Source organism: Leptonotus elevatus, chromosome 9 (genome assembly GCF_054856555.1).
Source record: "Leptonotus elevatus isolate MCC_2025b chromosome 9, RoL_Lele_1.0, whole genome shotgun sequence".
Classification (NCBI taxonomy): domain Eukaryota; kingdom Metazoa; phylum Chordata; class Actinopteri; order Syngnathiformes; family Syngnathidae; genus Leptonotus; species Leptonotus elevatus.
In genome coordinates, this window is record NC_141247.1 from 24,910,098 (window position 1) to 24,927,306 (window position 17,209).

Here is a 17,209-nt window from a genome sequence, read left to right on the forward strand (position 1 = left end):
AGCGTAAATATAAACATGTTGCTTTGTCGAGCAGACAGCCAGGTAAATTTGATAGCTCTCCTTGCCCACACGCAAGGGCATCACAGTACCTTGATTGCTTCTTCTTTTTTTTAACCTTACTGGAGTGACGACGCATCTGAAGCACACTTTGGGGCTAGCTTTGTGTTGCATCCATTTTGAAATATACTTTGCCCAACTGTATTTAAGTTGCCCATTACGAGCCAACCTTCGGTTTATTTTCGTAAATACTTCTTAATTCCAGGTCATTTCCATGGAAACATTCCAACTTTTGAATTTTTAAACTCTGTTCGTATGTGAGCATTACATGCAAACAACACACACGAAATGACAATGACAATATGTTGCTGCAGCTTGGCTAATCTTATCTTTTCACAGCCATCAGTGAAAGTGCACATGCAGTATGGTTTGCGCTGATAAGTTCCTCTCAGCGGGTTGCTCTGTCTCGCAAAGTCAAATGGTGCACTTTGAAATCAGCATATTTCATAGATGCATGTTTCGTTCTTTAAAAAAAACCACAGCGGCGCCTCAAGTTTAATTCCTTCTGTGACCAGCCTTGAAACTTCATTTAGCCAAATATCAAATTCATTACAACATAAATTAATTGAAATGCTATTAACGCCCTGTAGGGAAAAAAAATCATCACATTTTAAAAATGTTTTTCATCTACAAAAATATCACTATATTATGTCAAATCTGATAAAAGATAATACAAAGACATAAGCTGGTATTATAAAGTGTCATTCCTGTATGCCCTGCAGTATTTGTGTGCCTTTCAAAGGAACAGAACAGCAAGCTGAAGAAACAACTTTTTGGAGCTTTTAGCTATGTTAAAATGCTACTTCCTCACCAAAAACATCTCCAGTGGTGTTTTCCTCCATTCGCCCCTCCTATGAGAAATTCTAGGTGATTCCGCTCTCCAAGCACCAGCCCCTCCCAACCTGAGAAAACGAGCTGTTGGCACTTTTTGACGTCATTAGGAGCCGACATCCATGCTCGCAGGATGATAGTGATGAAAGTAGGCTTTATCGGTAAACATTCTGTCCAGATGGATTCAAAGCAATCAATTATCCTTCCCGTGTGCAACGCCAAAGTACAATGACAATTGGCCGTCTTAAAATCCCCGAAAAGGTTCTGGCTGGCACTTGCGTAAACGACAAGTAAAATCTTTGCATTGCTGAACCTAACTGAAGGGATAGCGTCGCGGTTAGCGCAATCGCCCTGTAAGCGGCAGTTTGGTGGTGCTCGACTCGCTCAGTTTTTTTTTTTTTTTTTCCTTCTTTCCTCTCTACTTGCCTCTCCTCCCGTCCTCGTCCACGATTTCTTGCGGCAAGGAGCCGTTTTGTTTCAAATGTTTATTGAAGAATTGATGGCTTGCGTTGCGTTGCCATTCGGAGGAGTTTTCAAACGCAGAGCGCCAACAGCAGCTCGCCGGGGGCGCGGCAAGCACACGAGGAGAAGGCGGGGTTTTACTGAACTGGCCGTTTTACTTCTGCGTTAGAAAAATAACCATCAAAACGCCTAATATTTAATTGTAAAAAAATGACACCGCCATGTTGTCAAAGGTAAGATTGAATCATTATATGCCTGTAGTTAACTGTGGAAGGGCTTAAAATATTGTGGTGTAATCCCTTTAAGGGTATCTTGGGTGGTCTCGTCACGGACATCAGGAGCTGTAGTCGAGTTGGCTTAATTAGTTAAGATTAGTCTGCATGGTTGTCATCATAGCACGTTCGGTATAAAAAAAAAAAAGCCTTTACAAAAAATAATAAGCCTTAATTTTGATCCTCACTGTCAGACATGTCTTCATCCAACAAGACATTTGTTACCAAGTCGGGTAACCACATTTTACTCTTGCTAATTATGATTTTGTGCATTTCGGTCTTTTCAGTTGTGCTAAAAGTGAACCGTCAGCGAATGTCCTGTTGACTGGTGACGTTTTTCCTTTTTGCAATCCGTTGGGCAAATATTTGCGCTCATTGACTCGTGTCAAATTGGCGAGGTGGGGGACTCAAGTCTTTGCGACTTGGACTTCTGTCGCAGTGTGACCTGCCGGTCAGAATGTGATACCGCTCCGTGCCTCGTGGTAGTACAAAAACGTCAGCTGTTGACCCCGCATGCGTTTCGGTTGTTTATTCAAAGGCTTAAATGCGTTTTCAGCTGCCTCCGTCCGCACAGTACAGAATGTAGTACCTGTTGAGTGCACTCCGTTCGTGTTGGGCTGCTCCGTTTGAGTTTCAGGTTGTGTTATTTTTACACACAAGGCCGGCAGGATAGAGGAACATTTGTTCCCATGACTCTTCCTGTTTGTTGTGGGCCAACAAAAGACTACCTGTAAAGTGCCTTTAACAGGTGTGCCCTTGCTTTGCCGTCTCATCTCAAACGCTGGATGTCGACCCTTGCTCCCCCCCCCCAACCCCCTTTCTCTCTTCTCCTTTTCTTTTTGACTGAACTGCGCAGATCTTGTGATGATCGTACAGAGACATGTCTGTATTGTGATGTTGTCATTAGTAGCCGTGGCTTGGCAGCCATTCATAGTCGGGAGCCGAGCATTCCCTCCCCAAACTCCCCTGGGGAGTGTGCGGGGCTGATTGCGGCTCACTCTTCTTCCTGCTTCGCTTGAATGTCCACAGATGAATGGATTTGCAAGGAGGGGAATGCAAGGCGGCGTTTAGCCAGCCTTCAGGTTGTGCGACTGTGCCGTTGCCATTTGGATGCTCTTTTTCTCGAACCCCCCCCCCACCACCCCGACTTCCTCTCAGTGCTTCGTTCCGTCGTCCACTCTCCTGTGTCTGACAGCCAAGTAGACAGAGGTGGAAAAAGTATTACACTTAGTAGAAGGGCAGATACCTATGTTTCCATAAGTAAGTAAAGGCTGGTTAAGAAAAATACAAATGCAGGTTTAAAAAAAAAAAAAAAAAAAAAAAGAGGACAAACTCTGCATTATACAAAAGTGTAAAAAAAAAATTTGTAGTAGGTTATATACAATACCCACTTTGATAAGTGGGCACAGTGGGATTTTTTTTTTCTCCCAATACTGGAAAAAAGGAAAAATAGACTGTGTGTGTGTTTTAAGATTATATGGAGAATTTGTAATACCAGAAATTGGGGATTTTTTACAATCACTCATGACACAATGCACTCGCCATGAATAGTTCTTGTAGTTAACCTCAACAAATTCTTGTAAATTCCCTGTACAGTGAAACCGCAGTGGGAGTGTTGCTAACAGCTCTGAGTATATCATTGCCAAGTATATAAAGTTGAGGTTTCAAAATCATTAAGAATCATCAAAATCCACTGAATCCGTGCCTCACTCAGCCGTCAATCAAATTGCCACAGCTACGGCCTGGAAAAATGGACGCTACTTGATTTAGCATCATTCGTATGCCTGCGCAAAACCACTTTTGATTATCCGTTGGCTGGAATATACTGTATCCCACTGTGACAACGAGGCGCTCTAAAACGGCCATGCCAGCCTGAAATCCTGGTCCCCACACGCTGGCTTTCACTTTGGACTTGACTGCTGGTCACAATTGTGCCGGATCGCTCAAGTTCTTGTATAGTGAGGGAGGGGCAGCAGGCAAGTGGTGTTTTCGAAATGCCCCCAAAATCTGGAAAATGTCAATGGGGGCGTGGGGGGGACAGTTTCATGCTTCACAATTGACCACGTAGTTCTCAGTCTCACATTTTATCATCAATTATCTTCAAAGATGTATCGTTTTTAGAAACAATTCTCTAATTCACTTTACAGAGTCTTAAGTTATTTGTGTTTCGCTGCAAATGGGCCAGCCTGAGTGTCCCTTTTCTTTTCCCGTCTCTATTTGAATGTGTTGCCTGGGCTGTGGCAGGTGTCGGGTTACTTCACCTTGCTCGGTGCCTCTTGTTGCTCACACCCGGGCGACGATAGCAGCAGCCCCCCGGGGGAGCTTTGCTTTTTATCCCCCCTTTGGTTTCAGCCAGGGAGGAGGAGGATGAGGGTTCAATGACCTCCATTTTGTTTATGCACCTGCTCAAAAGAGTGTGAGTAACTCCGGTGAGGTCATCCGCACAGGTCCGGATGTTTGCTCTTTCCAGGCTACCTGTCTGCCGCTCGGGCCGTCGTCTGGACTTTGAGCTGTACAGGAAGTGTTGGCAGCTGTTTATGATTGCGCTGGAAGTTGGTACTCGACTCCCTACAAGGCGTGTTTGGACAATTCAGCGCACGAGTAGGGCATGGAATTAATCCAGAGTCGTATCAGCCAGTGTGCCGGTTCCGACGAGAACGTTTATTAATGAGTCGGCTCAGGTGAAGTCATTCATCAGCAGCATGACGAATGATAGCGCTTGGAATGTTGTCGGTGGCCTTCTCGTCTCCCAACACTATCTCTCCTCTCTTGTTTCCCCCGGTTTCATTGAACCACACTAAGGAGCCTGTGTTAAACTTCATTAATTTGTATAATTTGTGCAATTAATTACCGGTTATAGGACATCGGCGTATGCTTTGGCCAGATCTGTGATAAACAATCTGTTCCGGGACTCATTAATCAATGCAAGGTTTCGTTCCGTTTACCATTAATCATTTTAGGCGCCGTTCTGAGACGTATTTTTCCATCGGAGCCAAGCACAGAACACTGAACTTAACGGTCGACTACTTTACATCACACGCGATCATCACAGCCACTTTTTTTTGGGAATGCCTTCCATCCATTTTCTATAGTTCTTGCCACCATTGGGGTACAGCACATGTGGGATGGCTGGAGTAGCTTCTTCTGGGTGAATTTTGGCTAACGTTTGTCTGTTTTTTTTTTTCTCTCCCCACCTCTTCCAGAGTACAGCCGCTTTGAGTCCAAGATCCACGACCTGAGGGAGCAGATGATGAACAGCAGCATGAGCTCGGGATCTGGCTCCCTGCGTACCAGTGAGAAACGCTCCCTCTACGTCAGGTAAAGCTCTCAGCCTCGGCGAAATACAACATAACGCCAATCTGGCATTAATGAACCTCGGCTATTGGCATCCTGGTAAAAGATACGCGGGGTGGTCAGAAGCGGGACACACTGTTGCCTGGCAAAGATTAAATGGTGAAGCCTCTTGCTTCATGCCAGCCTACAAATAAAGTCAACCGCCAAGCACAAGCGATGAAATGTGAGTGATGCCCGGAGTGACAAAAGTATTTTCCATTCATGCTGCGACATGGCAGCCATGGAGCACATGACATCGACATCAGTGCTTCTCAGACTGGGGGGGTCTGCAAAATAATAAAAAATATTAAATGTACCCAATTGTGACATAGAATGTAAAATGTAGTTGTGTACTATTGTACAAGAAAATATTTGTGCTTTACATCTGAAAACATTCCGACTTGGATATTATGAGGGTGTGACTTGCTCAAAGACCAAAAGGGACACCGATTGTGCGTAAGGTTAATCAAAAGAATAACTTTATTCAAGTAAATCAACACCAGCTTTACTTACAATTTGTACTTGAATTCAACAGGATTGACGCTGAAAGTCACACGGTTCAAAGTGAAATCACGCAAACGCTGCAACCCCGGTTAAAAATAATCGCTTGCCGAGCGACCGAGCCGTTGCATGTTTTGGGAACAACACCTCTCCAGCGAGAACATTCCACAAGAGTGTGCTGGAAAGCCAGTCCGAGCTTGTGTCAGGCACTTCCACACGCGGATTAGAGTGGCGGCGGCGAAAAGAGGCTCCGCCGTCCCCTACTCGCGGTGATCCAGTCACAAGTGTTCTGCAGCCAACAAAGCGATACTTTCAAAAGTCCATTAGTTAAGATGCAGACATGGAATTTTATTTGATGGCTTTATTTAGCTTTCTTGTTGGTATATAAAAAGCAAAGAAATGCAAGTACTTTAATTGACGCCAGCCAATAATGTTTAGAATGGTTTTGAGGCTTCATCATTTCTTTAGGCCTCCATGTAAGCAGACTGATAATCTTTGTGTTGAATCAACGTAAAATATTTGCTTTTAATTTGGAAAATAATGGATGACATTTTTTTTGCCTGTTTTCTGACCTATTATGTACCAAACCAGTGACCGAATCACAATTAATTGTTCTTTGTGCCTTTTGTGCACTGTTTTTCAGATTTAAAAAAAATCAAATTCATCAATTAATCCAAAAATAATCATTTATTAAGATTTAGTTTGAAGTGTTCGCCACTTGCCATGTTGCTATTTTCATCCATCTTAGGGGGCCGCCATTTTGACATTCAACTGCCCTCTGTTGCCAACTGAAATTGACATCGATGTGCCCTCGGGCTCGCATCGCCAACGTCACAGCTCACCTGTTTTCTGGATACAGCATTGTGACGTTTGTGGACGCTTTTATTTTATGCTCAAAATGTGTTTTCAAGCCCACATGGACGTAGACTGACAGCGGTTGTTGTCATAATACAAGCCCTTCAACAGCAAGCACAGGCAGTGGAAGCAGTGAGTCACGCCGGAGTCAAGGTGATCAAAGTGAAAGCACTGTGTGACGTAACTCCGCTGCACCCGGGTTATTTCAGACCCCCCCCCCCCCCTGCACTCAACACCGGCCTACTATATACACGGCTAGGGTCCCGTCTTCGCATACGGCTCTTATGAGAGGCAAGTAAGGCCTAGACTGCTCCTGTCCGCCTTACGAAGAGCTCCGCATTGTTGCAAAAGTCGTCTCGCTATCCAGCCGATGCACGTCCTCCCGGCCCAGCCTCAGGAATGTGGAGGCGTTGAGCCGGCAAGGTGAGCTTTGAAGTGGGGCGAAACGCAACAAAAACAGTCCAGCAACTACAATGGCTGCTTTGACTCATCCTGCAGTATCACTCCAGTTGCCATGTCATAGTTTTGTTTAATAATTTTCGCTGTTCTCAACAAAAGCTGTCTTGTAATTCTTTTTTATGATTACCCGTCAGATTCTACTTTCTTCGTCATTTCTCATTTACTGTATGTATGTAGGCCTTTTACAAAGCACCCCTAGTGTTCAGACTGAGACATTACAAAACGGAAGTGCCTTGTGCTACAGGCTACGTGTGGCAAGACTTCATCTCGCAGTTTGTCAGTCATGACAAGTTTTTACTCCATTGTGTTATATTTTAAGTGAAGTGCGGCCATGTTCAGGAAAAGCGTTTTGAAGTATGTTGGATTAAAATGAAATGCATTTTCATCACAATTGTTAAATGTAATTTAATTATTCAGTATCAGTATTGACTAGTACTCAAAAGGTCTCTTACTCTTACTCAGACTCTTACTAAGCTTTTAAAAGGTGGTATTGCTTTATCTCCAATTTTAAATGAATTGTCCAGCACTTCATTCAACTCGATGCGATCTATACACAAATTGAGTTTGTGTCGGAAAGTCTTGGAGTAGGTCCAGTTGAGTTGAGTTGAGTTGAGTTGAGTTGAGTTGAAACCCGTAAAGCAGGTCTGAAGTCTGGTGACATGATGATGACACGTTAAGACCGGCAACAGAGTGTGTGGACTTGAGACCGGGCCAATGCAAAGCAGGCAGCGGTATTTTGTAGCATGTATGACTGGTAAGCGGGTTCTGATGCCTTCCCACCTGCTGGTTGCATCCTTCACAAGACTCTCGTCATTTGAGCCAACAAAGAATCAGATCGACAACAGTTGAACTTGGATTCTAATCCATCGTAACGTTGCAGATGCCCGATCTTCCAATTAAGGACCGCAAAGTCTGAAGGCTTCGTTTTGTCTTGGCCTTTGCAGAGCTTTGTTTGACTACGACCGGACGAGGGACAGCTGCCTGCCCAGCCAAGGGCTGAGCTTCTCTTACGGCGACATCCTCCACGTTATCAACGCGTCCGACGACGAGTGGTGGCAGGCCAGGCTGGTGACGCCTCACGGGGAGAGCGAGCAGATCGGGGTCATTCCCAGCAAGAAAAGGTACTTTTGCGCTTCTACTCATTATCGCACCCGTTGATGGAGTTATCGGATATGTCCATGTGAGGAGGACACTTGGGGTTGCATTCTCAAGTCGTCCTACTTGTGTAGAATGGTTTCAAAAGGCAGGGCCCGGCCCGGTGAGTGACATGGGTGTCAGCAAATTCCAGTCTAGACTTGGCTGGCTATTCATTTGCTAATCCGTTCAAATTGGGTCGTTTTCAATCAAGCTGTTCACATTATGACTTCATGGGACTGAGATGAACGGACGCACATTCAAAAACGTGAGTTCACATGTCAAGGTTATAGTTTGGACGTCTCACTTAAAATGTGAATATCCTTCATTGTTTGTGTGTTTAGCGCCAAGACCAGTCAGTGCTTCTCAGAACGCAATTTTCAAACCTCTTCTTCACACATTTGAAAATATTTGGGGGGTCCAGATCCATTCTGAACCAGTTCCACCTGTCAGATTGATTCATTTTATTTGTGGGTGTTCAGACTAACGAAAAAGAACCACAAAAAAGTCACAATAGCCTAATCTCCTGAAAATGAATTTGTGAACCCGATTTCCTGTGTCTTATTTGGACAGGAAATCTTTTGATTGTGCAGATGTTCTTCAGTTAGAAATAAGCAAATTTAATCACAGCTTTGTGCTCCTAATGCCAAATGGCAGCAACACGTTGTAATTTTTTAAATTTTTTAATTTGATCCAGAGTGGAGAAGAAGGAGCGCGCCCGGTTAAAAACAGTCAAGTTCCACGCCCGGACTGGCATGATCGAGTCCAACAGGGTAAGTGGAGTGGCGGACCCGCGTGGAAATGTGAGCAACGCCCACACGAACGTCACACATACGACGACGACACACACACACACACACACACACACCAGTCACACATATTACACCAAAAACATTTTGCACTTCCTCAAATAATGGCCTCTCGTCTAGTACATGCCGCCTTACAATGAGTTGCTGAGTCTTTCGTTCTTTTAAACTCATCAACGCCGAACGAAGAAAAGAACGATCTCAGTTTATAGTACAAATGCTAAACAAATTGGTATTCTGTTGCTGACCAAAACAGCAGCACCAATACACAAACCGCCTGATGAGAGATGAATTGACGTGTTTTCTTTCTGCACGAGTTGAGATGATCTTAAATGATAAACGCTTCAGTATTTTTTTACTTGCCGTGAAATGCGATACATCAGGAACGTATCAATAAATGTGCGCATCCTTACGGCAAGCTACAATTGAATATTTTATCCAAATCCTCGCTATCCATCTTAAGGTCCATGTACTACAATGTTTGTTGTCCAGAAAATTCAGCACACTAGTAGAAAGACTTTGTCTGATTCGGAACGTTTTAGCTACTATTGGTGCCATTAATGGGAAACTAGTACACACTTAGAACTTACTAGTAAATTACTGGGCTCGACCCAACAAGTAAACGTGTCGAACACCACCTGTGTCCTTGTCAAGGAGATTGAATAAATGCTCGAATCAGTGTTACTAGTGCACCACAGCAGTGTAACCAGAAAGGTTCCTGTTTTTGCATACTAATATTATAAGAGAGACCAGCCAGTCTACTAGTGCGCAAAGAGTGTACTAGTGCTCTAGTATTCATCTTGTCTTCTTTTTATAACTTTTAAATTACATTTGTGCAGATAATTGCTTTCCTTCTACTGGGGATTATTTATAAATTTTTTGTCTGGACAAAATAAATGTAAAACCCACAGAACGCACACGTATGCTGACCTTAAGCTTGGATGTCGAGGATAGCGAATGCACGTTGAAGCGGTTTTCCGTCACGCCTCCACTATTTGAGGAAATGTGTTTGATAATGTGTGTATTGTATTGAACTTGAAAGTGTCGCACGCGGACGTCCATTTCCATCCATGACCCGCTTCTCATTTTCATGATTATGATTTGATGTTTGCCAGACGTTCCATTTTATTGTTTTGCATGCGTGTCCAGTACTGTCATTGAAATCCATTCAGTTTTTTTTTGTTTGTTTTTTGTGTTGTGTGTTTGCCCTCTCATCTCCCCCTCCCCGCCTCCCTTACACCCCCCCCACCCCCCTCGCCGACAAAGCAGCCAGTCAAAGTAAAGCGCAAAAAAAGCTTCAACCTGTCGCGAAAGTTCCCGTTTTACAAGAGCAAGGAGAATATTGTGCAGGAGTTGGTGGAGTCTGAACGTGAGTACCAGCGCGCGTGAGTGACGCAAACAAGGGGGGCGGGGGGAGGGAGAGGAGGGGGGGGTCTCGTCGCTTTCATCCTTTTCTTTTCCTCCTTTCACACTTCAGTTCTGTCTCTCCATCCGTCATCCTTCCTTCCGCCCGCTCACCTCCACGGACGCTTCGCTCTCGTCCCTCTCACGGCGCCGCAGAGGTGCGAGCGACGTGGCAGAGGTGGCATCATTTTAGAGACTTGACTTGACTTGACTTTGGCTTGTTGACAAATCTCGCCAATTTACATTTGAGAATCAAATGTTTCAAGAAGCAAGAATTGAGAAGGCAGCTTTGCAGATGATTACATTTGGTTTGAAGGACTCACCTTTTCCTTAAAGTAGAAGTCTACCCAGTAACAATTCTTGACAATAATATGTTCTATGCAGCCCCACTAGTCTAAATATGGTATTCTGGTTAATATTGCGTTAGTGGAGTTAAGTGGCAAAATCCAGCCGTTTTTAATCCATCTCAGCTGTCGACTGAAGAGGACGTCAATGTTGTTGAGTGTCAGGTCTCACCCGGGTAACAACCAATCACAGCGCAGCTTCAGAAAACAGGTGAGCTGTGATTGGTCATTGCCTGAGCCCTCAGCAACTGCGATGTCGTCTTCAGTCGACAGCAAGTGGCAGAATGGCCGCCCCCTGAGATATGATGATTAAAACGGATATAAAAGAATGTATAATTTTAAAATTAAATTAAAAAAAATATATATTATATATGTACATGCATACATACATTTGTATTTAATTTTGTTATTATATTTTTTTTACATCCGTTTTTATTTTCACTTTTAGTCATTTATTTATTTTTAATTTTGGCAGTTTTGGTCCATGCTGCCTGGACAAAATGTTATTCAAATGAGGGGGCGGTCCTAAGCGTGTCTTGGGTTGAACTTTCATTTGTCGAGTAAGCGGCTCGGCGAACGAGGAAGTCTCGCCGACTTGCATGGAGAGCTCCAGCCATGGACGACTATCTTGTCCACTGTCACCTCCACCGCTGTATAGACTAGTGAGGTCACATATAACATATTATTGTCTAAAAATGTTTAAGGTTGACTTGCACTTAAAAATGGAGGAAGAAAAAAAAAATGGCATCATGCAATGTTTGCAGCCGTTACTTTAGTGTAACCGTTGGATTGACTGTAACTTGATTAGTCATGCCTGGAGAGTGAGACGCAAGGATGACGTAATAAAGATGTGACTCGTCTTGTTTGGGACATTAGCATAGCAACGCGGCTAACTCTCACGTGACATCAAATAATGTAAACAATGGTCGTATGATAAACATTTTCACATCAGGCTGTGATATGCATACAAATGTTATATCGCACAGCACTCTTAAAAAACCCAAATAGGAATGTTAGTCCAGCAAAAGTGGAGGAATAAATATTCGTGAGTTGTATGACTTTATTTTTTTTATTTTTTTTTCCCAAGTCATGACTTAACTCCACTTGTTTAAAATTCCGCGTTGACTCTACTTTTGCCACAATCATCTCAAACGTGACGTTTAAGACTCGCGCCTCTGCCGCACGTGAGCGCCTCCGGTGTCGTCCAAGAGGAGTGTGTGGCTGTGTGTGTGTGTGTGTGTGCGTGCATGCTTTGTGCGTGTGTAGTTGTGGGCCCCGCTAACACACAGCAGGCTTCCTAACACCGTGCTGCTACACCACAAGAATGTCACCAAGCGCTCACGTACGCAACGTTGAGTTTGAACTCCAAAATATGTTTGCTTTCAACACGCGCGCGCGCGCGCACACGCACACACACAGAGCGCTCCTCTTCCTCTCTGCCCCGACTCTCACTAACCTCTTCTTCTTCCTTTCTGCTGTTTTCTCTTGTCTTTTTTGTTCTCTGCTCTCACCTGTCGGGACATCTAGGACTTCCCGGGGTTAAGCGATGACTTTTATGGATCGAAGAGTTTGAGTAAGTCTTGTGGTTGTCCCCCGAGCGCCGGGCGGGCGAGGGTGGGCCGGGCGGGGGGGCGAGGGGGGGGGGGCAGTCCTGTGCCACAGGTTATTATGGTGTCCGGCTCAATGGACAAAAGTATTGCGAGTTGGACCATTCGTACTTGATGGTTGGATGAGGCCAACCTGAACTGCAACAAAAGATGAGCTTGTCTCACTTTGCTTCCAGAAGTGCTCAAATGCGACCTGTTAACTAGTTAACTTGTATGAATGGTGAAAGGCTCATTGTACCTTCTGCCATCTAGTGGAAGAACTTTTCAGTTTTCTGCCTGACGCTCGTGAATTGAAATTGAACTGATTAGCGGTTAAGAATGTGTTAAGTTAAACAACACAGATCGTGTTCTTCCGTTTGGACTGATTTATTTTGTTGTGCTCGAATAATATAAAAAAAAAAAGAAGAAAAAAAAAAAGAATCCTCAGTAAATCAAATGTCGTGCATCTTAAATTGATTTTTCAAGCTTGTTGGCTGATTTTTTTTATTATTATTTTTATTTATTTATTTATTTTTTTATTTTATTTTTTTCTGATTGGATCAGAAAAATTGCTCTTAACACCACATAATTGCTAAGGATGATCTTTCAATAATCGTGTCTTTGCAGGCTTTCATAGCAAGCAGGAGAAAATGATCAAATGAGTTTCATTAACATATAGAAAACATTTTGTATCTCAATATAGGTCATTTTAGACACAATAATAATTCATATCCTGATCGTCTTTTTCCTGGAAATTTTTCGTATGATGTTTTCTGCCCAAATTGTGTCATCGCTCTTTACATGATTTCCTCTTGCATTTTGTCTGACCAAAGACGAATCACTCTTGCGTGAACACAACCTGCAGCACAGGATCATCACACACGACGCTCTTTTACAAAGCTCCCAATTAGGGCTGTGCAATTCATCGAAATTCAATTACAATTTCAATTATTACACTCCAAAATGACAAAATCAGCATCATCGTAAACAAAAATAAAAGATTATTTAATACTAATTTATATACAGTATTTACATGTTTTTTTTATATTAAAATGACAAATTTAATCTGGTCCAAAAGGAATTATAGTGTTTGAAAGAAATGTATTTGTCTTAATATTTTACACACGTTTAAACATTTTCAACAATTGATTTGTCCTAATTATGACCTAATTAATCATGATGCGTATTTTCTTCATAATCGATTGTCAGGTCTTCACTTGTAAGCAAGGAATGCTGACATTTAGTATGATTATTAGAACATGTGCACCTTGACGACATCTTTCTGGGCCTTGATGTGTGTGCGTGTACTAAAAGCATTGAATTGTCAGTGTGTCCCAATACTTTTGTCCATCGAGTTGGCCAGTCCATGCTGAATCAACATTTTGCAATTGTGAGGGAGAACGGCGGCGGCGGCGGCGGCGGCTGTTGGTGCTTGCGTCAAATAAGGTGACACACTTAATGGTATCGTTGTTGCTGGAGCCGGCCTGTCGTTGCCACGGCAACATGAGCATAACAACGAGCCGACTGCCGCCTCCCTCGGGCGGGCGGTGGTGTAACGCGCTGGCTTGTTTTCTTTGGCCCGCCCCCGATGTGAGGACGCGCGGCAAGAGGACGCGACGTTGGGGGGGGGGGGGGGGGGGGGGGGGGGGTCGCGTCTCATTTGTGGCAGGAAACGTTTGATTTCCGATTGGCCGCGGAGGAAACCGCTTCCTCAACATTCACACTTGCATGACTTCTGCTTTCTTTCTGACCGCTTTTCTTTTTCTTCTTCTTCTTCTGCTTCCGGGCAGCTTTGAGCAGTGATTCCCAACCACAATATCAAATTCCACTTTATTGATTTATTGGCCACAAGAAATGAATCTTTGTTCGTCTTCTATGCCAGCGACGTCCGTTCAAGGGGCCGATCCTGCTGCAAACGACTCGAGTCATTGACGCCCAAACGGAAACATTTCAACTCTGTGATGAGGCAAAAACGATTTCAAATTCAACTTGCACTATTACAACATTAGGAAAGGTTACTAGAACATCAGAGCTTTGTTGTGGGTTAATGAGAGGCGCAAGAGACGATGGCAGGTGTGTTCTGACTTGCATTTACGGTAACTTGAGTTTGAAATGTGACTGCTTAATTCTCAACACGTTGCTAGATGAGGGTGTGCACACTTGTGCAACTACGTTATCGCTTCATTTAGTTTGACGTTGTGGGTCACCTTAGCGGTGGATAAACGCCGGGAAAAAATGTATCTTGTCTTTTTGTTTTGAATGAGGAAAACTCTCATTTGAACTTTTTATACCTACTTTTATTTCCTTATTGGCACATTTTTATGTTTTGTTAATTTTTTTTAAGCGAGATTTTATGTTGGGTAAAAGGTTGGGAACCACCGAACTCAGTCTGCTCCCACGTGGCATGCAAACATGTTTCTGGCACGACGTGTTTTTCTCTGCCGCTAACGTTGGCTCTCGTCCCTTCAGAATGTCTGACGTCCAACACGAGCGACAGCGAAAGCAGCTCAAGTGAGTCCGTCGCCTTCCTCGCTCCCTCCTCGCTCGCCCGCCCGCTCGCCCGCTCGGGTGACGCTTTTGTGCCATATTTGGTGCTTGGCCTCACGATGACTTGATTTGTGTTTCTTTTTTTTCTTCCATAATCGCAGAGGGCCAGGAAGACACAATCCTCTCCTACGAGCCCGTCATTCGACAAGAAAGTACGTACGTCGTCTTGGAATATTGTTGGCGTTTTCAATGTCTTTTTTTCTCGTGTCGAGACGAAGAAGTTGAACTTTTGCTTGCATGATACGATTTCTAACTTCATATTTATGCCACTTTTGTTTGGTTGAATTTTGCAACGTTGTCGTAGTGAACACTTAAGACTGCAAGTCAAAGTGCTTCATAATAATAATAATAATAATAATAATAATACATTTTATTTAAGGCGCCCTTCTGGACACTCAAGGTCACCTTACAAAAACGATGAGTAACTCCAATAAATAAACTTTCTTTCATACTAATTTGTGCTACATTTGCCTTTCATAGCACAACTTATAGAAAAACAAAACATTTATATAGAATGAATCTGATATTTTTTTGTAATATATTATTGAATAATATATAAATAAATATAATAATATGATTCTAAAATGTAATATACAATAAGAATAATAAATAATATATAAAAAAAAAAATTTGCTTATTGAAAGAGGACATGAAGAAAGAGGAAATTGGCCACTAGGGGGGGTGTAATACATAGACACACTACTTGACGACTTAGTTAATGACGAAAGTCAGAAGATGAGTTGCAATAATAAAAGTTGTTTTTCACAGAGGATAAAGAATATATGCCTGAATGTGTCGTGACTGCTCATGTATTAAAACAATTATTATAATAATTACACAAAAGCCTGTGAATGACGTTTCACATGATCTGTTAGCATCAAGGTTTTTGTTTTGGTTAAGTTTGGTTGGTCAATAAATCTGATTCTGATTAAACACACAAAATGTTGTCATTTTGGCGTCAAAACTTCCGCCAATGATGCGCTGACGTTTGTGCTGCTTTTTTGCGTCCTCAGTCCACTACACAAGACCCGTCATCATCCTCGGCCCCATGAAGGACCGCGTCAACGACGACCTCATCTCCGAGTTCCCTCACAAGTTTGGCTCCTGCGTACCCCGTGAGTTGACCGCGCGCGCACGCACGGCGAACCCGCACATAACGAGCCCGTTTGACTGGACTTGCTGTCCGGCAGACACGACTCGTCCCAGGCGAGAGAACGAGATGGACGGTCAGGACTACCACTTTGTGGGCTCGCGCGAGCAAATGGAGAAGGACATCCAAGACAATAAGTTCATCGAGGCGGGACAGTTCAACGAGAACCTCTACGGGACCAGCATCCTGTCCGTCAGAACGGTGGCCGAACGGGTACGAATGCGTAGAGCGGGACGCCAGCGCCGCTTTCGTCATCGCGAGTCTCGCAGGGCTGTGCAATTAAGCGAAATTCAATTACAATTTCAATTATTACGCTCCACAATTACAAAATCGGCATCATCAAAAAGAAACAAAAAGAAAAGATTATTAATACTAATTTTGAGTTATTTAAATTGATATATTTACACCTTTTTTATGACTAATTAAATAAATTAGTCTTGTAGATAAATAAATAGCATCGTAAATAATAAATACATTAAAAAATAATAATAATTAAATAAACCTTACACAATTATAGTCAAATAATTTTTTTTTAATACTGTATTTTTAAATGTTTAAACATTTTCTCGTTTTGTACCCAAAAATAAACGTTTGAATAATTGTGATTTCAATTATTACCAAAAATAATTGTGATTATTATTTTTCCCATAATTGAGCAGCCTTATAACCTCGGATATGTAATACATGCTTGTAGGGCTGTTGGATTAAGAAGAAAATATGAATCGCAATTGTTTTGGTAATAATTAAAAACACAGGGTTAGGATGATCTTTTTTGGGGGGGGTAAAAAAACAAGAAAATGTTGAAACATAAAGAAACAAACACTATAATTATTTAAGTTACTTTTGGACCACACAAGATGTATTAAATTAGTTATTTAAAAATTTTAAAGGGTGCAAATGTATAAATTTAAACAACTCAAAATTAGTATTAATATTTATTTACATTTATGCTGATTTTGCAATTGTGGAGTGTAATAATTGAAATTGTAATAGATTTTGATTAATTGCACAGCCGTACACGCTGGGATGGTTTTCCGTGAAAAGACGTGATGACCTTTCCTGTGTGTGCGTGCGTGCGTGTCGACCTCCACAGGGGAAGCACTGCATCCTGGACGTGTCGGGCAACGCCATCAAACGACTGCAGCAAGCACAACTTTACCCCATCGCCATCTTTATCAAACCAAAATCCATCGAAGCCCTCATGTAAGTTGTCGCAAGGCGCGGCGGCGGCGGCGGCGCACGCTAACGTCCCGCCAAACTGGCTAACGTTCCTTTTGGCGCCGCAGGGAAATGAACAAGCGGCAGACGTACGAGCAGGCCAACAAAATCTTCGACAAGGCCGTCAAGCTGGAGCAGGACTTTGGAGAGTTTTTCACAGGTAACGCTCGCGCTTTCAATTCCACCGGCGGCCATTTGCGAATGTGCCGGCATCTTGACTCGAGTGTGCGTGTGCGTGTGTGTGTGCGTG

At 43.0% G+C, this 17,209-nt stretch overlaps 1 protein-coding gene across 16 annotated transcripts in view; it reads left to right on the plus strand.

Annotated features, from left to right (window-relative positions):
• The window catches only part of dlg3 (discs, large homolog 3 (Drosophila)), an 84,085-nt gene that overhangs the window by 65,390 nt on the left and 1,486 nt on the right, over positions 1 to 17,209 (plus strand). For 4 of the 16 annotated variants that reach the window (XM_086085414.1, XM_086085409.1, XM_086085410.1 and 1 more), the window contains 9 exons: positions 4,826 to 4,940; positions 7,715 to 7,891; positions 8,602 to 8,707; positions 9,980 to 10,079; positions 14,514 to 14,555; positions 14,693 to 14,743; positions 15,605 to 15,954; positions 16,835 to 16,944; positions 17,028 to 17,119. In XM_086085414.1, coding sequence (XP_085941540.1) covers positions 4,826 to 4,940; positions 7,715 to 7,891; positions 8,602 to 8,707; positions 9,980 to 10,079; positions 14,514 to 14,555; positions 14,693 to 14,743; positions 15,605 to 15,954; positions 16,835 to 16,944; positions 17,028 to 17,119 — 1,143 coding nt within the window. Of the gene's footprint in view, positions 1 to 4,825; positions 4,941 to 7,714; positions 7,892 to 8,601; positions 8,708 to 9,976; positions 10,080 to 11,985; positions 12,032 to 14,513; positions 14,556 to 14,692; positions 14,744 to 15,604; positions 15,955 to 16,834; positions 16,945 to 17,027; positions 17,120 to 17,209 lie in introns of all 16 variants that reach the window. The other 12 variants (XM_086085417.1, XM_086085419.1, XM_086085422.1 and 9 more) reach the window with 7 other exon arrangements.